This window comes from Neolamprologus brichardi, chromosome 18, assembly GCF_056152115.1.
Source record: "Neolamprologus brichardi isolate AB-2024 chromosome 18, ASM5615211v1, whole genome shotgun sequence".
Taxonomy (NCBI): domain Eukaryota; kingdom Metazoa; phylum Chordata; class Actinopteri; order Cichliformes; family Cichlidae; genus Neolamprologus; species Neolamprologus brichardi.
Genome location: NC_142121.1, coordinates 26861360 through 26886428, shown reverse-complemented (window position 1 = coordinate 26886428; position 25069 = coordinate 26861360). Strand labels below are relative to the sequence as shown.

At 39.5% G+C, this 25069-nt stretch overlaps 3 protein-coding genes across 6 annotated transcripts; 2 read left to right on the top strand and 1 right to left on the bottom strand.

Moving 5' to 3' along the window:
• The first annotated feature begins 483 nt into the window (after nt 1-483).
• On the top strand, nt 484-7836 carry LOC102784044 (DBIRD complex subunit ZNF326-like). Of its 2 annotated transcripts, none has more exons than XM_006786800.3 (11): nt 484-873; nt 1205-1290; nt 2026-2113; nt 2300-2756; nt 2854-2917; nt 3046-3112; nt 4424-4571; nt 4704-4764; nt 4857-4987; nt 5078-5167; nt 7452-7836. In XM_006786800.3, exons 1-11 carry the CDS (start codon nt 647-649, stop codon nt 7470-7472), a joined length of 1440 nt encoding a protein of 479 aa, XP_006786863.2. In that variant the 5' UTR covers nt 484-646; the 3' UTR covers nt 7473-7836. The 2 variants fall into 2 exon arrangements, with proteins under 2 accessions (XP_006786863.2, XP_087687845.1); XM_087831719.1 differs by lacking the exon at nt 484-873 and adding an exon at nt 883-959.
• Nucleotides 7819-21278, bottom strand: znf644a (zinc finger protein 644a). Of its 2 annotated transcripts, none has more exons than XM_087831717.1 (6): nt 20988-21278; nt 15044-17486; nt 11637-12230; nt 11026-11151; nt 8944-9046; nt 7819-8826 (listed from the first exon to the last, which is right to left on the bottom strand). In XM_087831717.1, the coding sequence occupies exons 2-6, from the start codon at nt 17481-17483 to the stop codon at nt 8631-8633; spliced, it is 3459 nt and encodes a 1152-aa protein (XP_087687843.1). In that variant the 5' UTR covers nt 17484-17486; nt 20988-21278; the 3' UTR covers nt 7819-8630. The 2 variants fall into 2 exon arrangements, with proteins under 2 accessions (XP_087687843.1, XP_087687844.1); XM_087831718.1 differs by having other exon boundaries at nt 21049-21278.
• Nucleotides 20658-25065, top strand: LOC148097758 (uncharacterized). 2 transcript variants are annotated; one of them, XM_087831721.1, is made up of 4 exons: nt 20658-20703; nt 23662-23760; nt 23834-23949; nt 24299-25065. In XM_087831721.1, exons 2-4 carry the CDS (start codon nt 23690-23692, stop codon nt 24667-24669), a joined length of 558 nt encoding a protein of 185 aa, XP_087687847.1. In that variant the 5' UTR covers nt 20658-20703; nt 23662-23689; the 3' UTR covers nt 24670-25065. The 2 variants fall into 2 exon arrangements, with proteins under 2 accessions (XP_087687847.1, XP_087687846.1); XM_087831720.1 differs by lacking the exon at nt 20658-20703 and adding an exon at nt 21611-21868.
• Nucleotides 25066-25069: the final 4 nt, after the last annotated feature.

Sequence of the window (25069 nt, the reverse complement as noted above, 5' to 3'; positions counted from 1 at the left end):
ATTCAACATTGTACATTCATCTATACATAATTAGATGAGCAAGCAGTCACGTGTTATCTTCAGTAGGCTATATGTTCAGTACATATGTATAAGACATGCGACACTGAAACATCTGAATGTAGTTGTGCTTCTTTATAGAGTTAAAAATAAAATTCAAATTGATATCTTCTTTGGGGAGCATTTTGAATTTCTGGTGACTGTAAAGACAATTTCAGTACAGTAAACTCATTGTCTCGCTGGAAGCAGTTGTCAGACAATAGGTACACTGTGTTCATAAAGGGACAGAGATGAATTAGCAACAATACCCAGGTGGATTGTAGCATTTAAATAATCCTTAGTTGGTAATAAGGGGTCCAAAGTGTGCCAAGACGATTTCCCCACATTTTCTTTTTGCGTTTGTTAGCCACTTGGCTGTGATAGTAAACAGTAGACACTGATGTAGCTTAGCCAGAAGGGGTTTTCGCCCAGGGCACCAAACAGGCTAGGACCGCCACTGATGGCTACATTGACTTGTATGTGATTGACTGATTACACATTTTTGCCGATGAGCAGTTGATTAGAAATACTTATTCGGGTATCAGGTGAATGTAAGTTATTATGAAAGGGTTTTTACCTCTCGAGCCCACCTAAGGTCGGATCAGAATGAATGCGATCCATGAATCGATCCATTCTCTGCTGCACTTTGCTACCATCTGTCGGCTGCTCTAAGTATCATCTAAACAACATTTTAATAGGCGAACCAGCTTTAGCTTTACCAACAAAGCATATCCGCTATTTTTTTAAAATAATGAACCGTCACAATGTGGAAACGTTTCAGGCCCAGGCAAGAAGCAAAGGAGCTACTTCAGGATTTAATAAAATGCTGACTACACGGTATGTAGAGTCTGTACTCTGTGCACTCTTTAAACTGGGCTAAAATTGTTATTTGGGAAAGTTTCTGATTTACAACCTACATTAAGGTGCCTGTTAATTCAATTTCGGACTCAGTTTTTCTTTTGTCTAGCGGGTGTTAAGGGTGCAAGCATTTAATTCTACCAGCTAACGGTGCATAAAGCTTTGTTGTCAACAAATTGTTGTGAGTTTAGCTGTGCAGCTAAAGCTAATAGCAGGAATGGCTAGCCGGTGCTACATTCAGTGTTAAATGTTGCGTTTACGTGCGTAAACGTGACGTTTTATGCTTGTTTTTGCTTCATTCGATGAACAGAGTACCCCAAGACTTTATAGATGCTATGAAACGCATATCGGGAGGACAACCAGACATGGCTGCTAACACTCAAGCAGCACAGAAAGGTACAGGTAACCTCTGTATGCATGCAAGAACGTCCACAAACACGCGTCCTCACAGAGGTGCTTTATCACTCTTTAGCTCAACGCTTAAGCTTCCTTTGTCTTTGCGCCGCAGATAACCACTCCTGCAAATACAACTGCTGTTTTTGTTTACCTTTTGCCTGACTTGATTAATTTCTGAGTCTAATACGTGACTTTGAATTATAATGAAAAAGATTTCAGGAACTAGGGCAGTGCAGACGTCACCTCGTGTCTTTTTTTAATAAGTTACACACAGCAGAATTACAAGTTCATTAGTAATCAATTACACCTAGAAAACCCAAAATGTAATGTCCCCATATGAGAACGCAGAGGCTCTGAAAGTTACTGCTCACTGGACATTTTATCAGGTACACCTTAAAAGCACTTTTGCCTTCAGAGCTGCGTCAATCCTTCATTGCACAGTTTCAATTAGGAGTTGGAAACATTTCTCAAAGATTTTGCTCCGTATTGACAATGTAGTGTCAAACAGTTGCTTCGGATTTGTCGGCTGCACATCCTTGATGTGAATCTCCCGTTCTGCCACATTCCAAGGCTGCTCTGCTGGATGGAGATCTGGTGACTCCGGAGGCTATTTGAGTACAATGAACTCATTGACTTCATCCGTAATCAGACTAACTAGATTACATTATCTGGAGGCGTGTATTCTCTGAACATATACGTTGCCTTCATTTTTCATTTTTCATTTTTATATTGCAGCTTCATCCTCAGTTGACAAATGGAAGTCTTCATTCAAACCAATTGGTGATGAGGATGAAGACTCTCAGGACAAAAGCAGCACAGAAAAGTGAGTTGTGTCTCCTGTAGCCTCGGTCAAGGCTGGCCCACATTTGAGGCTTCATATTTTCATGTAGTGAATTAAAATGTAGAAATAGTGGCTGTCTGCCAGAACATTTTGTTTAATGTGTGAACGTTCAGTCATTGTTCCAAAAAAAATGAAAAAATTAATTAATCCCTCTTACCCTCATCTTAGGACTGGGCTTTATGACCCTTACAACCCTTTGTCGTCAGACTCTGAACCTGAGATGCCACCGGACCAAGACCACAAACTCTCCCCACCCACTGAGGATAACAGTGTGGAGCGTCAGTTTTTAACTTCAGCGAGAGACTGTCCTGACGGCCAACACTGGGGCTCAACCTACTCCAAAGGAAGCGGACCCCTAGACAGAGGAGAATTTGGCACTGGAACCAGACCTATAGAAATTCCAGGTCTCAGTCCAGGAATTAGAAAGCATGAACCACAGATTTATAGCCCAGAAGCTGAATCACTTAATTGTTCAAGCTTTGGCTCCTTGAGTGAAGTATTGGGCCAGAGAGGCGGCACCCCTGACAGGCGTATTCACAGCTCCTCCACCCAACAGTTTCCTGTGCCTTATGGACAGAGAACCAATGGGGAGGAGACGATAACAGCACCAGGATATAAGATGGAGGTATAGATTTTGAGAATACAGAATCATTTTTATGCAGTTTGTCTACTGTGGTTCAACTGAATCCAGTGTGATAACCGATCCTTTCTGTCCTCTTTAGACTATTAGATTATCCCCACCGAGGTCACAGGACTATCAGCATCAGGTGGGCTATATGAAAAAAGGTAATAGTAGCTGGATTACCTTGTTTGTCTCACTATTTCAAATTAACAGCAAGAAATGGCTGAATGGACTAGATGCTTTAATCACGTCACATTGTCTGAGTAATTCTCTGTATTATATTGTTCTACAGGACGGGACCAAGACCTACCATCTACAAAGGTGACAAGGAACACGCGCCAAACTGTGACTTTGGAAAAGTAAGCACTGTTCCTTCTGATGTCAAGTTGACAAAGTAAAATCACATTTCCTCTCACCATGTACTCTAATACAGTTTAGTTAAAATGTTGCAGGTCAGTCTGTAACCTTGCTGCTTGTTTGCCAGTGTTAATAATCTGTCAGATGCACTGAGTCCAGCTGAGTTTGCAGAATTAGTTTTTGCTGCAGCTGAAGTTTGTAATGCTGGAAGTATTCATAGTGATGTCAGCGTTTTGGCCGCTCCCATGTTGGTTTTATGGAACCAGAAGTAACCATATTTGTACAAGTGCACAGAAGCAAATTCAGTTAGTAAGCTGACGAAACGTTTCTCCCACCGAAAACGCTAATTATACTTTGTAGCTCATCCAGCTGAAGGACCAATAAGCTCAAGTCACGTCATCGTGAGGGATCCATCCCTTCACAAACAAAAGCTTCTCTACTCCCTCAGTATTTAGAATGTATTCAAATTTTCATATAAAGCTCATCAAATAGGTCCACATTCAGCGTTGACCTTTTAATTTGCATTATCTTGTGTAATACAGCCAACTAATAATAGACTTTTCTCTCTTTTTCTGTACTTTACACACATCACAATAACCTGTGACTTGTGAGTCACGGGTTTTTGCAGTAAGCTCGATGAGCTGCGTCATTGAAATTCTGGTTTCGGTACCACGCTGTAAACATGTTCATTTTCTTGCTAAAGCTGGAACTACAGTTTGGCACTTCCACCTTGGCTTCCTCTTTCACCCCTGAAAGTTACCACAAGACGTTAATACGTTAAACCTGATTGACTAAACTCTACAGCTCTTGCATAAACCTGCTTAAACAGTTGTGTTTAACTAAATAAAATGTCAGTCAAAATGTGGGCATGTGTATATCAGCTGTTCCTGATAAAAGTACACACGGTTAGTTTTGTGCAAACTAAAACGGCTGTGCTGGCGCTGTGTTTTGGTACTACAGAGGTTAAACACAGCATCTGCAGAGCCTGCCAGCATCGTTTATGATGTGTTGGACTGACTGACTAAAGCCCTGCTAAGTCCTGATGAATATGAGCTGTAACGTAAAAAAAATTAACTTTCCTTATTACACAGACCTGTTCCTATTTTGTTATGTACATTTCCATCACAGCAGTTTTGTCGCTCTTTTGTATACAGTCAGGAGGCAAGAGACTCAGCACTACGCTGATATGGTTGTTTCAGATGCTGCTTTGTATCATAATATTTTCCAGGTTTGACCTTTTACCTCCTACTGGGGCAGTCTGGATTAGTTAATGCCCAAATATTTTTAAATTGCCCAAATCATTTTTCTTCTAGAACGCCCATCACTTGTGACCTTTGTGAGGTTGAGCTTGCCAATGGGCAGGAGCTGCAGGATCATTTGGACAGCAAATGTCACTGGGACACCCTGGAGCACATTCAGCAGAATAATAAATACGATGACGTAATGATAGCGTTCCTTCAGGTACGATCACTGACAGAAACGGTAAAACGAATTTCCCAGTCTGTGTTCTGGCTTCTGTATCCTAAGTTTGCACTCTGCATGTACTATAGATCCATAGATAGATGTCCAACAGATCTTTTCTTTTTTTTGCAGGAAGTGATGCTGTATAGGAGCCATTATTGTAGCCAAGCGGTAGAGGACAACGCTCTTCAAAGTAAATACATGTTTTGAAATGAAAAGTCATGATGTTCATGACAGACTAAAAAAGAAATACTTTCATCTCACTCACCCCTATCGTGTTGTCAGCTCTACAGGAAAATAACCACATGACAAAGGTGGAAATGTTTCATTGTGCCGCTTGCAAAGTTTACATATCCACATCTGTTGCTGAAGTGCAGGCTCACATCACCACTGAGGAACACCTCTCTCGCACAAAGGTAATGCTGCTGTCCTACAAGTGCAATAACACAGATGTGTTTTCATCAAATATCCTTTTTGTTTACTGTAATTGTTTGACTTTCCTGAAGGAGTTTGAAGTGCATAGGAGACATGCTTGCCTCAGCAAAGCAGAAGCCATGATGAAGGAGCTCAAACCACAGTTTGAACACTTCCTGAAGGTATTTTGCAAGAGATTTCCAAACTATCTAGAGTGTACACAGTGTGCTGGCAGAGCTGCTTAACATTAATCTACCAAGCCAAAAAAAGCAGCTGGGGCTAAGACTTTTAATATTTAAACAGTCGTTTTTACAAAGTGGTTATTTTGACCTAATGTTTTCTTAAGTTGTCCAATTGTGGACTAAGTGTACTCAAAATTCAATCTTCTACATGATGCTTCTAAAACGAGTACCTGAAGCTATCCAGTGTTTGGACAATAATAGGATTTTGGTAATTTTGCCTCTGTTTATGATGGCAGTGGATTTTGAGTGAAACTATGAAGATCTGAGGTTTCAAAGGTTTTAACAAAAGTATTGTGTCCGCTTTTTAGGAATTACAGACATTTTCAAGAGGCTCAAAAGTAACACGACAATTGATTGACAAGGAGTTTCATGGCCAGTTTTGAGGCCTGCTCCCTGTTTACTCCATGACAAATTAACCAGGTGAAAGATCTGGAGTTGGTTTCAATTGTTGCCTTTTTGTAGGCGTTCACTGGAATTCTAAACATGAGGTCCAAAGAGTTATCAGTGTTAGAGACGGAGGTCATCTCTTAGGGTGCCAAACAGAAATAAACCTTTCAGAGAGATAACATAACAAAAGGCAAAAAGAGAGAGTGGCTAAATCAACAGTCTGTTGGAGAATTCTTTCCTTGGTTAAAAAAAACCCCCTCTCATGTAGTCAAAGCTAGTCAGGCAATGAAGTGAAGAAAGTCTGATATCAAAATTCATCTTGTAAATACAGAGGATTTGCAACAAGGTGCACACCACCAGTTACGGTCAAGAACAGACAGCTTCGAATAAACTTTGCCAGAAAGAGTCTGCACAGTACTGTAGAAGGTTAAATTTGCAGTTTTGTTAATACTTATTTGTAGCTTCCACACCAAAATTTGATACATAAAAACCCCCGACTTGAATACAGAAGTAATTTGAAAAACATTAGCTTGCTTCTTTGTCTTTTATTTAGTACAACTGGAAAGGAATCTTTTGACAGATTAAACCAAAATGAACTTAAAGAACAATAATGGGAAGAGAAATATATGGGCAAGGAGAGAAACAGCTTATCCAAATCAAATGTGGTTGTGGCAGTGTTAAGATACGGGGATGTATGGCTGCCTGTAGTTTTTATTGATGAAATACCTACTGATAGAAGTATCAGGACGAACTGTGAAGTGCACACGGCTATACTCTCTGCTCTAATTTAGACAAATGCTGCCAAACTGCTTAGACAGCATTAGACAAAAGAAACCCAAGAGTATTAGTCACCTGATCTCAAAACAACAAAGCATGTTTTTCAGGTAAAACTGACAACAAACAGGTAAAGACCCACAATTAAGCAGGATCTGAAGGCAGCTGCTGTAAAGGCCTTGTACAGGATCTCAAGGGAGGAAACAAAGTATTTGAGGACGTCCATGGGTTTCTAGACTTCAGGCAGTTATTGAGTGCAAAGGATTTTTATCCATGTATTAAAAACAATCCTTATATTTAGAGTTTGTCCAGTTACCTTTGAGGCTCTGTAGATGGAAGTCTGTGTATGAAACTGGTTCTATTTCCTAAACACTTGAGGCATAATTTTTGTTAAACCCAAGCTGAAAGTCTTCACTTTATATTTGGGCCTGGTATTATCACTTTCCTTATGTTTCTATACATTTATCCAGGATCTCTGGGCTACTTGGATCTTAATCAGTTATACAGATGTCATCTACTGCATGATGTATTTTGATATTTTTAAGTAATATGAGACTATTGGGTAGATGCGAATGATTTTTTTTTACTTACCAAATTTAATGAGTTCAAACTTAATACTAAAATGAATTGGCTATTTTTTAAATAAAGATAAAAATCAGTTCTTAATGGGGGACAGTTCATATGCAGAAGATATTCATGATTCATATTAGTTCAAATAAGTAAAATATGTCTTATTAGTGTGTAGGTAAGTGCAGGGAATGTAATCTTGTCTTGCAGAGTTAACTTTAATGCACTTTTGTGTGAAGTGAGACATCAAAGCCAAATTGAAACGCAACATTGTACATAAAAGTCAGCAACAAACTTTATCTTTATGTATCAAGTGAAACGTAACTGAAGCCATAAATCTTATTAATGCATTTGTTTTCACTCTCCGTACACTAGCTTGATTAGTAGAAGCAAATGATAGCCTGCGGAGCTAGGAGTAATTACTAGTAATTAAAGTGTGTGCACTCAGCATGTCTGGAGCTCTACAGATGTAACTAAACGAATTCTTTTCTTTCAGGGTGGCAGCCCATTCGAATGACAGAACTTACGTGAAGTTGTCATGAGACTGTTTACACTGAGATGCTGCGGATGAAGAGCAGTCGACTTTACTCTTCATTACCACACAAAACTGCTGTCCCAGTACTCGTGTCTAATGCTGACAGACATGCTGTTGTGGGCCTGTGAACACAATGCAGCTTTTCTTTGTTTATATACGGATTCCCATTTCTCATCTGCCTTGCGTTGCGCTGACTACAGCTGCTCCCAGACTATCTCCATCTGGGTGCTTGTAGAAGGTTAAACTTGCAGTTTTGTTAACACTCATTCTTTGTACCGTCCACATCAAAATATGCTACATTAAAAAACAAAAACAAAACATGAATGCATAAATAATTTGAAAAATGTCAGATTGTTTCTTTGTCTTTTATTTAGAACAACACAAATGTTTTAAGCATTGTATCTGTGTGATATAGTACATTTAAAATTAAATTATTTCAAAACAGTATATTTAAACATTAAATATAGGTGACATGTATGAAGGGCTTGGTCAGCACGGGTTGTGCGTGTTAGGTCTCTCTCTCTTTTTTTTTTACCTCTTTTCTTCCTCAACCACCTTCAGTTTAAATCTTGTGTTAGAAACAATGCAGTTACTGAAATACTATAAAACACTCTTTCTATGCATGACAAGTTTTCAGACATTTTTTTTCTTTTTCATTTTTTCCTCTTTTTTTGTTTTGTTTTGTTTTGCACTTTCATTCAAAATATTTCTCTCAGTAACTCTGGCCTGAAAAGAGACTGTGGGTTTTGATTTGACCGTGTTGCAATACAAAGGAAACATGACTTGATGTGAATATTGATACAGAAGAGAAGTGCTCCCAGAAACTGACTCAAACCATGAGAAATCTGAGGTAAAGGTTGTCTTCATTAGAAATGGATTCCACACTACATTACTGCATAAAACAAAACAGTCTGTCCACTTGGAATTGTATTCCAAAAAAATGGACCATGTAAAAACAGACAGGGTAACAATATCCAAAATAATTGTTTTTTTTCATCTGTCCAAATGTCCAAATGTGTACAATATCTCAGGCAATATTGTACTTTTGGCCGGTAATTTGTTGACTAAAAAAACCAAAAGTGAACATCGAATATACATACACATACAGTCTAGTGAAATCTAAAAAGGTCCCCACTGGCCTCATGAGACAGCATGTGTGACTGTCAAGGAGCCATCTTGGTCAGTCTTGAAGGTTGGGGCGTCTGTGGGCAATGAGGTGACCTCTACCATGCCTAGCCCAGTGTGAGGGACGCTAGTGTTCATTATGTGTCTTTGTAAATGTTTTATCCAGTCCTCCTGAACTGACAAGGGACCTTGGAAGACCAGGTCACAGAACCTGGAAACACAAAAAGCAAAATGCAAAACCAGGCAACCAGGTTATCTGGCAGCTTGAGACTGGGGGAAAAAATGAATTGGGGATTGAAAACAACAACAAAAAAAGCAAACACATTACCTGCAGGTGAGCCTGTACATTTCCTCTGGCGTTTGAGTTAAGGGCAGTGTCTTCTTTTTTGACCCAGGCCTTGAGCGTGTCCTAACTGCTTTACAGTCAATCGCTGAAAGACAGAATTTCATTTACAACCGGCATTAACACTACAGTATATTTAACATTATAATGGATGAAAATATCTGATGAACACTGGAAAATTGTCTAATGACATTTCAGCAAGAGTTCTTTGAATGGGCTTTGAATGTGTGGACATTTTTGACTTTTGCTGTATTATGCATGGTCGAGTGTGGCTAAGAAAGGGCCCAAGATCAAAGCGTGATGATGTGCGCCTGCAGGAAAACTGGGTCCTGACAACTTGAAGCCACCAAGAGGTCGCTCTGCAATTAAAATCTCTGCTAAAGCTCCAAAAAGCTGATGCCCTCCTACATTTTACCTTGGGGAGCACACAAATAACCACTGGTGGACTAAATATAACTAAGATTTGGACATCGCAGCTCCTTTTGGTTTCCAGCTACACAGTTTTATCAGGCTGAGATTTCTGCTGCTGTTGGTGCCTGAAAGTTTGTGAACCCTTTGCATAAATATGACCTGCTGCCAGAATAAGAGATCCCAGTTAAACAAGATAAAAAATATTATATCATTCCTTTTATTCAATAATCCAACGTTACATAAGAGAGGTAAAACTATGCTTTTTGCTTTTGCGGTCTGCTCTAACATTCTTGCTAGGTTAGGGGTTAGGATTCTGACTTGGCCGCATAGTCTTTATTCTTCTTTAACCTTTAAGTACAAATATTAGTGATGATGGTCATTGTATTGCTGCACGACCCACTTTCTCTCTCGAGATCTACGTCGCAGACGGATGTCCTGGTTTTCCTTTAGAATTTGCTGGAATAATTCAGAAGTCATTGTTCCATCAGTGATGAAGAGGCATCTTGGCCTAGATGCAGCAAGCAAGGCCCAAACCATGATACAACCATCTGCTCCTCTCCCTGCCACGCACAGCTTTGCTGTTTGGTGTTCTCCTTTTAACAATTTAGTGAACCTGAACATTTGCCAGCATGGAAGTGGTGTTACCCTGGGGTCCTTTATGATCATATGAACTACACACCTTGCTCTTGGGTGATCTTTGTGGGTCGACCACTCCTGGGGAGTGTAACAGTGGTCTTGAATATCCTCCATTTGTACACAATCTGTCTGACTGTGGAACGGTGGAGTCCAAACTCTTTCGAGATGATTTTGTAACCCTTTCCAGCTTCATGAGCATCAACAATCCTCTTCCTGAGTTCCCCAGAGAGCTCCTTTGTTCTTGGCATGATGCCGTTCCACAAACACAGATTCTGACAGACGTCTTTTTTTTTTTTTGCACTCACACCTGATTGTAATCTGGCTGATTGAAAACATCTGACTCCAATTTCAGATTAACTGATAATCCACGAGGTTCACATACTTAATACTAAAATAATCTTAGGACTTGAAAATCTGAAGTTGTTTTTGGTCACATTTATGCAGAAATCTATTAAATTCTAAAAGGTACTTTTCTTTGGAGGTTTTAACCAACAGTAGAGCATTTTTTATAAGTAGATGCTCACTTTCTTTGCATTAGGTACACTTGAAAACAAATATTTTGAAGGTAATGCGATCTGATGTGATGCTAGTGTAAAAAGAAAGCAGAAGGAGACTTCTTTGTGGTAAATGCTCCAAGACCAAAGATTTTTTTTTTTTTATTTGAAGTGGAACTGCTACTAAAACTGTGGTCAACACTGCAGAAAACAGATTGGCTTTTGTAACTATTCCCAATCTTCCAAAAAGGGTAAAAGGAGATTATTCAGTACCAGGAGAAGCCAAAGAGTATGCACAGAGGAAGAATAAAATCACTTGTTTTGTGAGCTCAGCTGTTTTGAGTTTTGATGTTTTTGTTACTGATAAGACCTAGTCAGGAAGAAGGCTAAGACAAAATTCTGGCGTGAAACTGGATTAGCAGTTTATGGGGACATAGTAGCGTGAATGGTGAGTGTAATTGTAAAGGTTTTAAGAAGAAAGCATACAGGGCGTAGTCTGACTAAAGATTTTACTAGTGGCACTTACTGGTTCCCTCGAGTAAGGCGATCCTTTTTCTTTTTGCATATGCCCGGAGGTGATTTGACAATGCAACACCACTGTGGAACGTTGCGTTGCAATGGATGCACACCTTCCTGTTGAATTCACCCTTCTCTGCAAAAAGACAAAATCAATAAGAGGAAAATAAATACAGAGGTTTAGTGAGGTTTACTTATTCGTCGGAGGTGTTGATGAATTGTAGAAACAGACACTGGTAAGTTTATCACGTCTAAAATCAAGCTTTCAACAGTTTCCATCACATTTCAGCAAATAAGCCGTCTGCGACAAGAAAAAAAATGTACTTGGAAATGCCTAAGTGTCAATACTTTATTTAATATTATACTATTAACTGCAAGGCAATAAAACAAGAATAAAGTTAATCTGTATTTCGTGTAACAGGCGCTTCCGTTTCATCCACAATACAAGGTATACTCTTATTCTCTACATTTATGCTGATGAAATCTTAATTTCAACACACATGCACACTCACAAACACACAAAACAATCCTGACAAAAATCAGCTGCTGCAAATCTGAGTTTAGAACATGCACAAGCTTAGACAATTAAATTTAATGGTAGTCCAATGCATTGTTACTTACCAGATATTTGGTTTGGCAGTGAAGATGCAACTTTTGCTCCTGAATTGTGTTCACTGTTTGAAGAAACTGTTATCATGTTTCTGGATATCTGAGAGGATCCCTTTAGTCTGGCATCTTCCTGACACTTCCTTTTCTTTAGAATTCCTATCAAGGCAGTTGTGCCTGAGAACGAATTTTTAACATCCAAATTCGTCTCCTGTTGCCTTTGTTCAGATTCAATTTCTGCTAAAGAAAAGGTGGGTATCAGCGGTTTGGCTTCAGTGCAAACGCTTGAATCGGAATTACTTTTTGTGATTCCCGTATGGGGCGATGTGAAACGATCAGCACTGGACAGCTTTGAAGAAGCACCATAGTGGAAATGGTTCCGTCTCTTTCCCACAATCTGAAGGGCCCTCTGGAACTCCTTCTTGTCCCTCATCAGCTCTCGTAGTAAAAGTAATGGGGATTTGTTTTTTGATGCAAAGCTTTTACCAAGCTTTTTGAGGTGGCCTCGTATGTGGTTTGACTGCCCAGTCCTGTTGTCAAACGAGTCCCCACATAAGGGACAAGAATGAATGCTCTTCACGGTCTCAGAGTTCGACTCTAGCTGTAATGCTGAGAGAAATAAAATAAAATTAGGCACAAAAACATTGCACCGTATAATATCAGACATTTGAACTTTGTAACACTGAACGACTTTTAATCTATAATTTAAATCCAGTTTGCAAGTTGGGTTTTATGTTTTATGCTCACAGTTCCTTCCACTGGTTTTATACAGGTATCTCAAAAGAATGACTGCCAAGATCTCGGATGCAGCTAGCTACTGTTGGCTAGCGCTTTGTCACATGGAGTTACACAGCGGGTAGCTCTGTATGCTTTATTTGGCGGAGTTTTTACCCCAGGAGGCCTTCCAACTATTCCCATCAGGAAAGGCCAGATAACCAAAGGGGATTTGTGTCTCTGGCTGGAATCAACACAGTAATCTTCCACTTGCCCAGCAGATGTGTTAACCACTACACTATGGAGACGGACGCAGCCAGGCGGCTAACCACCCCCCACCAAAACAAGATGGAGAATTTGGAAGAAGGCAGCCCCACTGATTTTCACAAAGCAGTTCTTGAGAGTTTGTCAGTGTTGATTGTTACCGATACAACCTACTGAAATGACCTTTGACACTATACTGTTTACATATGAATTAGCGTATTTCAAAGTGCTTATATTCTGCTGCACTGTTGGCTGCAGAAATCACCAAGACCAGAAAGAGAATCTTTAATTTTCTCTTGTTGCTGCTGATGTGGACAGAAGATGACACTGGATTGCAGTGACAGATCACAAACAATGGAAGCCTACAGTAGATTGTGGAGTGAACATTTCATTTGATCTGGCCATCTTGCAGAAAACCCTATTTATAGATAGTTTACATTAGTGCTGGGCGATGTGACGATATATATCGTGTGGATGATAGAAAAATGTCTATCGTGCCATTTGTCTTCTATCGTTTCTATCGTTTCTAACCTAGTTTTATAAATTATTACATAAAATATATCATTAAATACCCTGTGGCAAATATATTAGTGTTGTCTTGTCACTATACATACTCTAACTTTATGCAAGAGAAAATAAAGTATAAAAAAATTATATTTTTTGTAGGGGTGCAACAATACTGGTATTGAACCGTTCGATACAGTGCTTTCGGTTTGGTATGCATATGTATCGAACGATACAAAATTTTTAATTTATTTTATCAACTTTTCTTCTGACGATGCTGTCTGTGTTGAGAGCTCAGTGGATCTGCGTTCCACTACTCCGCCTAGGCTGCACTGTCGAGCGCAGATCCACTGAGCGCAGCGTGCTCTTGTGGGGGGTGGGGTGGACAAGCTAGCAAGACAGAAGCTAAGCTCGTTGCAACATGGCAACTGCCTCAACGCTACCCGAAATTTAACCTCCCCCACCCTCATTCAGATCTGGCGTTTGGAACTATCTTGATTTTCATGTGAAGCATGAACCTGATGGTAAGCGCGTCATGGACGAAAGTAAAACAGTATGTCGGATGTGCCACGCAATGCTCAATTACATTGGTGGGAACTAATGCGTCAGCGCAGTTAGCTCGTTAACACGTTGACGCCGTCCAGCCCCACGCATGCGGTAACTCGTTAACGGAGATTTGAAGCGTTATCGCGTTAATGTCATTTTAACGAGATTAGTGCTGACAGCACTAGTGGGAACACAACGAATATGACAGCACATTTACGCCGACATCATCCTAGTGCAAAGACAAGTGGAAGCAGACAAAAACAACAAGCACGCATGCTACAAACTTTACCTGAGTCATTTAGACAGCCGTTAGCACATGATTCTCCCTTTGGGGACCTGATATGTTTAATATGCTGCTGAGAATATAGCCCAGAAGAAGCGTATAGTATAGCTTTTATTTTGGAAAGAGCCATTTCTCTGTAATAAACTCTCTTTTCCAAAGATGAGTGATTTCTCGATCAGATAGATTTATTTTTTATTATTTTGTTGTTTCAGCAGCATTAAATTTAAAAACTGTACTTTTGAGTTAAAATATATATTATAATTTTAATAAATGACATCGAAAAAATATCGAACTGTGACACCAAAGTATCGAACCGAACCTAACCGTGAATTTGTGCCATAAACAAATCACAGTAGCCATCTCGCCTTACATTTGTAAAGGCATGGCCCCTGTTTATGTAATTGAGAAGGACAGCTTTCGTGACCTCGTCACCCTCTGCGCTCGCTGTTTACAGACTGCGTACTTTCCACATGACCACACTGGAGTCATGTTAGCCCAAGGTATGAGTCTGCCATTGATACATATTTAATGTGCATAAAGTACATTATGTACATATATACATGCATGTAGTACTCATATATATATATATATATATATATATATATATATATTAGTTTTACCAACATATATGATATGCATGTTAGTAAAACAAATATTTTCATCTACTGTTCTGGCTGTAGTAATTCCGAGTGACCCCTAATTAAGAATTAATGTGTCTAGGTCTTTGTCAAACTTTTCAGAGAATAACTGGAAACATTGCGGTAATATTGCGGTATATCGTGATATATATTGTCATTGTGATATAAAATAATTCATATCGTGATATTTTTTCCATATCGCCCCTCACTAGTATATATAACTAATTGTTGCAGTTAATGACTGGTCAGTAACAACCAGTCACTAGAGAAAAACTCCAACCAATTGGCGAGTGGTACCTTCAAATTAATTTGATTAATCTGTTTATGGTTTAGTTTTTGGAACCACATTTTGAGATCTCCTGCAGTATCTGTTACAACTCGGCAAGAACACATTTTAACAGTAGTAATAAGGAAAGCTGTAATGCACAAGAGTTTTTCTTTTAAAGAAGAACATGCAATAAGCACTCGAGTACCTTTTTTCAATCGGCGTAATGCTGACATCTTCCGTCGAATTCGCGGCCTCCTGTCTTGACAAGCCACCTGCTCAGGAGGCACAACATGGCGCGCATTGTAGCTGAGCCCTACCCTATGAAGATGCCCTCGGACGTGATTTGACAATCCAACACCTGACTCAAATACTGCAGGACAATAAGGACAGTTCTTGCGGTCCGATTCCAACTCTGACAAATCATCTCCGAAGGATTCTCCCAATGGTATTTGGTGGGCTTCAAAGGTTTCTTGAAACACTTCTGTTTCTATGCATTCTTCTTTGATTTCAGGGTCATTCTGTTCTTGCTCTTCAGTCTTTATCTTCTCAAAAAGCCTTTTAGATGCTTGAAGGGCACCCCTCATAGACATTCTTCTGCTATATGTGTAAATGATGTTTTGTTTTTCTTTTTTGATGCCATTGTCAGAAAGGTTACTGTTTGCATCTGTATCTTTAAACTGGAAAATATCCCTTTCATCATAGTTGGCCACTTCTTCAGGATTTACTTTTTTCGGACTTGGCAAAGGTTTTGGTAAGATAAAGCATGAGTCTTGGTCGGAGGTGTTGCGATATGGGGTGGACATCTTTCTTTTAGATGGTGTCTTTTTGACTGTCGAGGGATCTATAGTCACACTGGAGCCATTTGGGGATAAAGTTGATTCTTCATCCTTGACTGTCAATGTTTCAAACAACTCATCACAACCATCTTTGTCACTGTCCTGAACAGGTTTACTACAATTATTGCGTTCCTTCTTCTGCTCTAAACTCTTTTTTCCATGTCTTTGTCGAGACAGGAGAACATTAATAGATTTGTCCAGTTTTGACTCTGTTACTTGAGACCTGGGGCCTCTCTTAAGCTTGCTATTTCTGAATAAGTCTGAAATGTCACTGGACCCATTAGGTGAACAAGCTCTTTTAGAGGCAATCTGATTTTTGATAGAGATTTTAGATGTAAACTCTGCATCTTCGACAGGAGTTTTACAAGTAGGCACTTGCTGCTCCTTACCTAGTTGTGCGTTTTTCTCTCTATGCTGTGCGGCTTCATATTCTTCAAAACTTTGTTGATGGCGTCTGAGAAGGTGATTCTTAAAAATATTTTTGCTAAAAGCTCTATAAGAACAAATATCACACGAGAAGATTCCATGATCATCTTCCTGCACTTGCTTTCTAACCGTAATAACAGTGTGCTGCATAATGTCATGTCTCCTAAGGTCATTTTCACTAAGAGTCCTGAAGCTACATTTGTCACATCTAAACTTTCTCTTGTCCTTCTCATGTGTCTTTGCATGTTGAACAAATGTGTTAGGGCAATTTGTTCCAAATGGACACTGAGGGCAGAAAAACTTAGCGTTTTTATCATCTTTTTTCCGATCATTCACACCTTTGATCTCTTCAGTAAGTCTTGTTCTCTTGTCCTTATGGATGGACATGTGGTCAATAAGCAAACCACTTTGTCTGAAAGACTGGCCACACTCTCGGCATATGAAGGGCTTTGGTGAAATATTGGGAGGTTCAACATGAGACTTCATATGACGATGCAAATGATGTTCTTTCTTGAATATAAGTTTACATTTTGAGCATGGGTAACAGGACGGCTTCCCCTCTGAATGAGAATTTATTGTGAGTCTTCCCTTCAATGGAGAAAGTCCGTGTTTCATGTTGTTCTCATGTGAATTCCTTGAAGGTCCATTGTAAAGAATTTCCTTGATGGCCTTTACTGTTCCATTTGGATACTTTGAAACTTTTCCTGTTGGTGATGACTGTGACTTAGAGAATTTCCTTGACTTTCTGACTTTTCTGACAGGAATGGAATCTTCTTGGCCTTCAGCCTCAGACAGTTCCTCAGATGACTTGGGACTCAATTCAGGGTAAAGGTCTTCTGAAGGATCTACCATCACAACCATGTCCATTTTCCGTTTCCTTCTCCTTTGGCTATTAGCAGGAGAGACTTCCTCTTTAGTCTCCTCACCAGGGGAATCACTATGGTTTTCCCAAAGAAACTGCATAAACTCTTTGTGTGGGTCCCAATTTAAGTCACTGGTGCTACTAAAATTATCCAATGAGTTCTCAGGTGACTCATCAAATCCCCAAATTCCTGCAGTGTCGATTTCATGTACAGTTTTTAGAGGCGTGATACTCTTTTCCTCCTCTTTTTCAGAGGAAATGCTATTGAGTTCATGGGCCTGTGTAGCCTGATGGGAAGAAGGTCCATTTCCCAAGCCAACCGGAGACAACATATCTTCATTTGACAGAACATCAAGGACATTGTTTTGTTTTGGGGAAGGCTTGCCAAAGGAATCAGTGCAAGCAGCGGATTCTTGCGCCATTCTCACTGGTTCCTGTAGGAGTGTGAGGGCATTGATCTCAGGATCTGCATCTTTGTCATCTTCATCAACACCTGTCAGACATGACATTTCTGCTGCCATGACCTAAAAAAGAAAAGACATTCTTAAATATACTCACTAACAAACAACTAAATAGTATAGTATTATTCAGTTCAAACCTCTGGCCTGAAAATAGACCATTGGTCTGGAAATTATGTAGCTTTTTTGACTTTCTCTTCATAGTACACACATAATTGTAAATAAAAGAAAACTTCTGTGTTAAAAAATTATATGGTAATTTTTTCACATCATACGTGAGCTATTGAGGTCACATGAGGCAAGGTGTGCATGGGGGATTAAATCAGGGATCACGTTAGGATAGTAAACTATACGTTAATGCTCTCATACAGGTATTTTCTAACCAACTATTTTCTAACCATTCATCCATCGATCCATTTGCTACCACTTATCCAGCCAACAAAGAAACTAAGATCTCCCTCTCCTCAGCCACTTCCTTAAAGTGTTCCTATGACAGTCAAGACATATAACCTCTCAAAGGACATGTCGTTCTTCCAGGACATGCCCTTCTTCCAGGACATATCCTTCTTCCAGGACATGCCCTTCTTCCAGGACATGCCCTTCTTCCAGGACATGCCTGGAACACCCAGGAGACACTATAATCAGATGCCCAAACAAGCCCCTTAGTGGTTCTACTCTGAGTCAGTGAATGACCCAGCTTGTCCCTGACCTGGAGTGGGTATTCTATCCTTTTCTGACTGAGAACCATGGCCTCAGACTTGTGTTAAGTGTTAATTCTCATTTCTCATTTCTTCCAATTAACACTGGGCTGCAAACTGCTTCAATGTGAGCTGGAGGCAACCACTTGATGAAGCCAAAAGAACCACACTGTTTACAAAAAGCAGAAGCCACCAAGGTGAAAGCCTTCCAGCACCTGTTGTTTCCACCTGAAGATTCTGTCCATTAAAATTAGAATAGAAACTGTGACAAGTCCTGGTGAAGTCCAACACCCACTGGAAACAAGTCCGGCTTATTCCCAGCAATGCAAACCAAGCATTTAGTTTTTCTTTTGGTACAATAACAAGGAGCAAAATGACTATGTTTTTCCATCACATTCATGGGTGAAGGGAGCAAACATGAGGTCTGCTGGCTCAGCCAGCATAAATGTCGGCCATGCAAAGTACCCATAAACTCAGGTAAGCAGGCTGATGTGCAAGCTGGGAAATATCTGGGTACCTAATGGATGAAGCTTACCAAACCATTTTGACTTATGCACAGACAAAGATTTTAAGATAATATACCTATGGAACAAATGTAAAAAAAAACCACCCAAAAAACATTTGGTGCTCCATCTTATGATCTCTTTGGTCACAAGCAGACCTCTACAGGGCAAAACACTCACCATTTACTCTCCTAACCATAGTAAAACTAGAAAAAGAATAAACCGAAGGCCGTACTTTTCATGGAGTTGTTGTTGTTGTTTTTTTAATCATTGATGTTTTTGTCACACTCCTCCCATTCCTGTTGAACTCAGTTATTGCTCCTTTCCCAGTTCCAGCCCACTTGTCAACCAGTCAACAGTCCTCTGATGCACAGCGTCATCCACGTTGAGCACCGAGCAATTGGAATTTTGGATGACAGCATGGGAGCAATGCTGTCATCCATAGGCCCTTTCCATTGGGCATATGGAGAGCCAATGGAAAGGGGTTTTCCATTGGCTCTCCATAGACAAATACCTCAGTAAATGGACACAACTACGAAACCATGTTAAGCATAAATCTATTAACAGTTGCTTACTACAGTACTAGTCACGAACATGCCAGGGATGGTTACTAGCTAGCTATAACTTAGATATTCATCACGTAACTTATTATACTAATAGTCAAGCATAAAACATATATACACCTGTTAAAACCGGATGTTTTTATCAGCATGCCAATATTATTGGCCAAAATTTGCCATTTGGAAACCTATCAGTATCAGTATTCATAATGGTCGATAATTTAAAAACTCGAGAGATGGGAGAAACACCCTTCTTGCTATGAATATTGACATCATATAATTTTTCTGCCTCTCCAACCTCTCTAAACACAAAGTAGGGCAGGGCATAAACAATTAAGTAAATACCCTAACAGTTGTTGTGTGTGGTTAACTGTTTAAGGAAAAAATAATATGGCAACATATTGGAACATCGATTTTTTAACTCACCAAACAAAACATTTTTGTAATCTTGAAGTAACACTTAAATTGCACATTACCGTTAGCTAATATTTTTGAACTTTTTCATACCTCGCTGCACAGGAATAAATGTTTGTTTTGAACCTCAAGGGCGTAGGTAGGAAAAATGGTGCAGTAAGCATAGAATCCGCAAGAAGAACATTATTCGTTTAATTGAAAAGCTTCTTTCAGATGCTCCCACATTCCCAAGGGGTCACCACAGCAGATCGATCCACACAGATTTTGTACACGTTTTTATGTTGGAAACCATTCCTGACACAACCCTGTGTCTCCACCCATTTTTTTGCATGTTAGGTAAATGTGTTAACCACTACACTGCTGAGCCACTAATTGTTGTTTTACTGAGTATTTTGACTATTCATGTTATTTTTTAAAGTAAAACACAATTACATTCTTATAAATAGTACTTCTTTATCTTACACATTAGGTGAATGAATGGGTTAGGTTTTGGACTAAAGCCAAAATTCATCTTAAATTTGCCAAAAGAAAAATGTTTGTTTTTTGACACTAGCAACCAAGAGAACAAACATTCAATGGTAAAAATCATTAACAGGAGCCCAGAAATGCAAATATAGATCAGTGGTAGTTAGCATTGTCTGTACATGCAGCTTGTAGCATGCTTTAGCAGATAGTATAAACTTGACAAAACAGGAAACTGTTCAAAATAACATTGAATATTTATATTTTTAAATGTGTAATTAGTAGTTCTTGGTTATTTAGATGTATAAAGTAAAGCGTTTGGCTATGCTACCAGAGTTGACTTCATGGCTCAATCAGCATTTACTGTCTACAAAATAAATAAAACTAAATACAAAATACACTCGATCCTTAGCTTAGATAATTAATTCTGGTCATTGTTAACACCACAAGGTCGAAGGAGCGAGAGGTGTTGTTTTTGAAGGGCAATAAAAGTGTCATACCAAGTGAATGCTTCTGTGGCACACAAAGGTGATCCTAACATGTACGTAGCAGCACCAAATCTGCACAGGGATGGACCTTATAAATGGCTTTTGGTGAGCGGTGTTGGATTTTGTATAGAGCTGAAACTTTCAGCACAGTTGTTCAGGTACATGCCAGCCCACGACAGTTGGTGTCCGTTTCGAATATGCCTTTTTTTCAGAGCAAATATGATCATCTAGACAAATGTTCCGTTGAAGGATCATTACATTTCTTTGACGTTTATATCACGATGTGTTGCTGGATGCTGCTTGCAGGAGCTGCAGACCATTCCATTAAGGCTGTTCCACACCAAAACCTATTCCTCAGGCTAAAATCCAGCTAATGACAATCGTTACTCGCTACTCATAATACAAACACCATTCCAAATGATGAAAAACAAACAAACGTTACCTCTGAGCGGTGTGGATGAAAACAGGGCGCAATTTATACGCTGCATTGAATAATTTCTTACTTTCGTCTTCCATCTATTTCACAGTCGCCATTTTCCTGTGGTGGTCTGGTGTGGGACAGATCATTTCTTTCGTACGGGTAATCGTACACGTAATTACTCTAGTGTAAGAAGACAAACTTTTATCCAAATAATAACGTTTAATCCTGTGACTGTTTTATATTACAGCTATAGCAATAGCTCATGTTTTCGTCAAGTATTATTTCGTCGCGTATTGTTTCGAGTCGGCCTCATGCTCCCCCGAGAGATTTGTAATGGTTCAGTCCAGATAGGAGGCATAAAAGCAGAGTTAATGACCATCTCTTTTGGGTAGCAGATTTTTGGGGGGGCTTGATGTCGTGTAATCACAGTTTTAATTGATAAGATAAATTGATAGGTTTGGTTTGGATTATTTTAAGCACACATTTGGTTTTGCTTTTTAAAGTTGCTACTGACGCACAGACAGGAATTGTATGCCAACACAGGAGAAATGTTAGCACTACCCCCCCCCCCCCCCCCCCCCCATGGTTGTCTTCTCTTGGGTCTTTGTTGCGTTTGTAGCCGGTTATTAGCCGGTTCTGTTACTCTCTGCCTCGTAGTTTAAACACTTGAGACACATTTTTTTAAACATACGCGACAAAATATAAAAATAAATCCTGTAACCACTCTTATACCTGCCCCTGATTGCTTATAAGGGCATTTTCTACAGCTGAGTTAAGCACTGTCAAAAGGAAAACGTATTACTGAAACTATTGTCAGTCACTGTGGAGTGAGGTCAGGGGGTTAAACTCAGGCCTGACTAAACAATGTCTTCGTATCTGCAGAGTAATGTCTGTTATCACAGGTGGGTATACAGTCATCCTTTTAAGAAAGACGTTGTTTTTAACTTACCTAAGCGGTGAACCGTCAAAATGTCTGCATAATTTACTGTTATTAGCTGGTTCTTACATGTTAGCTAAACTAAAGCTGCCGACACTCAGGTGTCCTTAACATAACAACCTAGAAAAGTAGTAATGTAAGTATTTTGCTCTTAAACACCTTCATTTAAATGCAAATGAAATGCAAACAGATTGTATGTGGCTTTGTTCAGGAGGTGAGCTGTCATGCTGTAAACATTTTCAAGAAATCTGTTAATAACTTGTATTAGCTTAAATGCTAAAGCGATTATGACTAACAGGAGGGCTGTGCAAAAGGCCTTTGCTAGGAAAGTGGGCAGTAGGTGCAGTGATTTATTGAAACATGTTCAAACGTACATGGAAATGCAGTATATAAGGCAAAAACAAAAAAACAGAGTTCATATAATTCTAACGTGCTTGAAAGTTGATATTTGACCACCTTTATTCTTCATCACAGCCTGAACTCACTTAATCAGAATCAGAACACTTTATTAATCCCTGGGGAAATTACGTAGCATTAGGCAGGTAGAATTAGGCACCTTTCCTGTAATTTCTCTAAGTAGTCTTGCTAGTGCTCCAAGCTTCTCGAAGGACATTCAAAGGTTGTCTTTGGATGTTGGCTGCCTTCTGTTCTCTGTCAAGATGATCCCACACTGCTTCAAAAATGTTGAGGTCCAGGCTCTGGGGAGGAGAATCCATAGTGTGATAGTGTGCCATTGTGTGTGTGTGTGTGTGTTTATATACAGGTATGCTTTTACTTCATCTGCAGTGTGTTTGGGATCATTGTCATGTTCAAAATCGAAGGTGTTGTCAATCAGACGCTTTCCAGATGATATTGCTTGGCGGATCGAAATTAGGTCATGACTTTCAGATACTGTTCATGTGCTATAGAGAGTTTTGTAGGCCTTATACTTCTTCTTTTGTCCTCTGCTTGCCCAGTTTACTATTTTCCTTAGGAAAATACTGCACATAGTACTGAGATCTGATGCATTTTCAGCTTGTTGATGCAAGAATTTTATTTTAATGCCTGTCAAACTTTGTGATCTTTGGTATTTTTTGTACTACAGAAATGTAAAGAAATTATTTGCTGACCAGCTGCTAGTAACAAAGTGCCTAAAGATAGGATTTAAAATATGTTATTTTGTAAATTGTCTGTTATTTGTAGACACAACACTGGTACCCTTTAATGCTTCAGTGAGTCATAGGTTATTTTTAACTGGCTTAACAAACAACAACAAAAAATTCATAAAATGGTCAGGTACAAGGACTGGACTGAAAAAGCACCCAATGTCCAAAGGAAAACTTTGAAACACCTTCAAATGAGTTTTTTTTTAATACCAAGAAAATCTGGAATCAAAATAATTTTTAAAATGAGGGATGGCTCAAGATTATAGCACAGAACTGTATATTAAAGCTAAATCATTCCCATGTTATCTGCCCAATGCTATGATACTGTGGGGATTGAAAACTTTAAGGGCATAAACATGGTATAACTACATCATTAAGAGGCTTGATTGAGCCTCTGAGGTCATGAAAGAAAAATGAAGATAAACCTGTTAGCTCTGTGTTAATCTTTACCACAAACCAAAGTCCTTTGGTTGACAGCAACAATGGCAGTTTCCCCACATTCTCTAATCTAGGTTTTATAGCGAACAGGTCAGTTGTGCATATCTATTTGTTGAATCTCTATTTTCTTTCCTCTTAATCATTTACCCCTAAACCGGTTTGTATTCAAATTCAGTGAGTACATAGCTGTATTATCTGATGAGATGTTGGGCTCTGATGACTGCACCTTGGCCTTGGATGGTCTGTTTTTTGACAAACCCGCTGTCCATGAAGTGTAAGTACAAAAAGGTGCCCCACATATTCCCTTTTGTCTTTACCCCTGTAATCTGAATTATTCTGTTTGACAGAAAACCACTGCACCAGGAGGTCAGTCCATGGCAGCTGGAAGAGCCTCCATCTCTTACACATATTCCAGCCACTCAGGATATACAAGAGGAGGCTGAATCGCTCTCTACACGATACAGTATGTTGTGCTCTGGATTAGGTTGAATTCCTTTTCACTTGACTTGAGTAAACTGCTCAGTATCAGGCCAATTGAAGCCCTACTAAATTTAACTCTGTGACTCACTGACTCAGTGGCTTGAATAGGCTTGAAAGCATTCCCAGTTTTCTTTGACTTTGCATAAACAAATCTGAATCTGGGTCTTATGATATATTCAGGTATAGATGGAAAGGTTAATTCCCCGATGCTAACTTTCTTTAATCTAATCAAAGCACTGAAGGCGGCTTTATTAATTTTTTTAGAGGGAAACGCATCACAGCTACCAGCAACTTGGATTCAACTCTTTCTCATTCTTCAATGTGACTTGCAGGTTTCTCAGAGGCAACCCATAAGTTTCAGCCTCTTTTTAAAGGATCTGCTGGCCTTAAGGTGCTACCTTCAACAATCAGCAGTTCCTGCAGTTTTAACAGTGATAAGAAAGAGACTGAGAAGACTAACGGAGGTAGCAGCAGCAGCACCAGCCAATGCGATGGCCTCCAGGGAGGTGAAGGATTCAGGGATTACTCTCAGGGTGGCTGTCAGAGTGGCAGAGGTGGCGATGAAACCCTGCAGGACTCTGGTCATGTGGGCCTCAGCAGATGGTTGTCTCAGGACTGCAGCAAAAGCCTGCCTCTACGGACAAGGAAAGTCTTAGTTATGTGCACATTGTTTTCAGACATTTACTGTGTTGCATGTGTTTAATGATGAGTAGAAACGTAACAGTTCCTTGATTTCAAGGCGTTTTAACTGCAGATTTGTAGTATGTGACCCATGTGACGCCATAAAAAGCAAGTCAACTCTTTGTTGATCTGCTTTATATGGCCCGTGGGATGTTTAAACTAGCAGGTTTACTATCATTCACTCTATAAAACACACATTTCCATTTTTTATACATATGTACCGTTGTGCTGATTTACTCTTTAATCTCTGGACTCATAAGAACACAAGAAGATGCTAAGCCATCCTCCATGTTAGCCTTGTTACCTGATTGTGCAGCCCCCTAACAGTCTAATCTGCTTCCACCTCTCTTCTCTTCCATTTCTTTATTTCCTCCTCCTTCCCACAACAGCTTGTTCAATATTGAGGTGTATACCAGTGGAGG

Coding starts and splice junctions, on each gene's coding strand:
- LOC102784044 (XM_006786800.3), top strand. CDS start 647: ATGCGATCCATGAATCGATCCATTCTCTGCTGCACTTTGCTACCATCT. Junction 4,765..4,856: donor AGAGGACAACGCTCTTCAAA/GTAAATACATGT, acceptor TCGTGTTGTCAG/CTCTACAGGAAAATAACCAC. Junction 5,168..7,451: donor AGTTTGAACACTTCCTGAAG/GTATTTTGCAAG, acceptor CTTTTCTTTCAG/GGTGGCAGCCCATTCGAATG.
- znf644a (XM_087831717.1), bottom strand. CDS start 17,483: ATGGCAGCAGAAATGTCATGTCTGACAGGTGTTGATGAAGATGACAAA. Junction 12,231..15,043: donor ATTACGCCGATTGAAAAAAG/GTACTCGAGTGC, acceptor TATTTCTCTCAG/CATTACAGCTAGAGTCGAAC. Junction 9,047..11,025: donor CGCCTTACTCGAGGGAACCA/GTAAGTGCCACT, acceptor TCTGTCTTTCAG/CGATTGACTGTAAAGCAGTT.
- LOC148097758 (XM_087831720.1), top strand. CDS start 21,831: ATGTCTTCGTATCTGCAGAGTAATGTCTGTTATCACAG. Junction 21,869..23,661: donor AGTAATGTCTGTTATCACAG/GTGGGTATACAG, acceptor ATTCAAATTCAG/TGAGTACATAGCTGTATTAT. Junction 23,950..24,298: donor ATCGCTCTCTACACGATACA/GTATGTTGTGCT, acceptor TGTGACTTGCAG/GTTTCTCAGAGGCAACCCAT.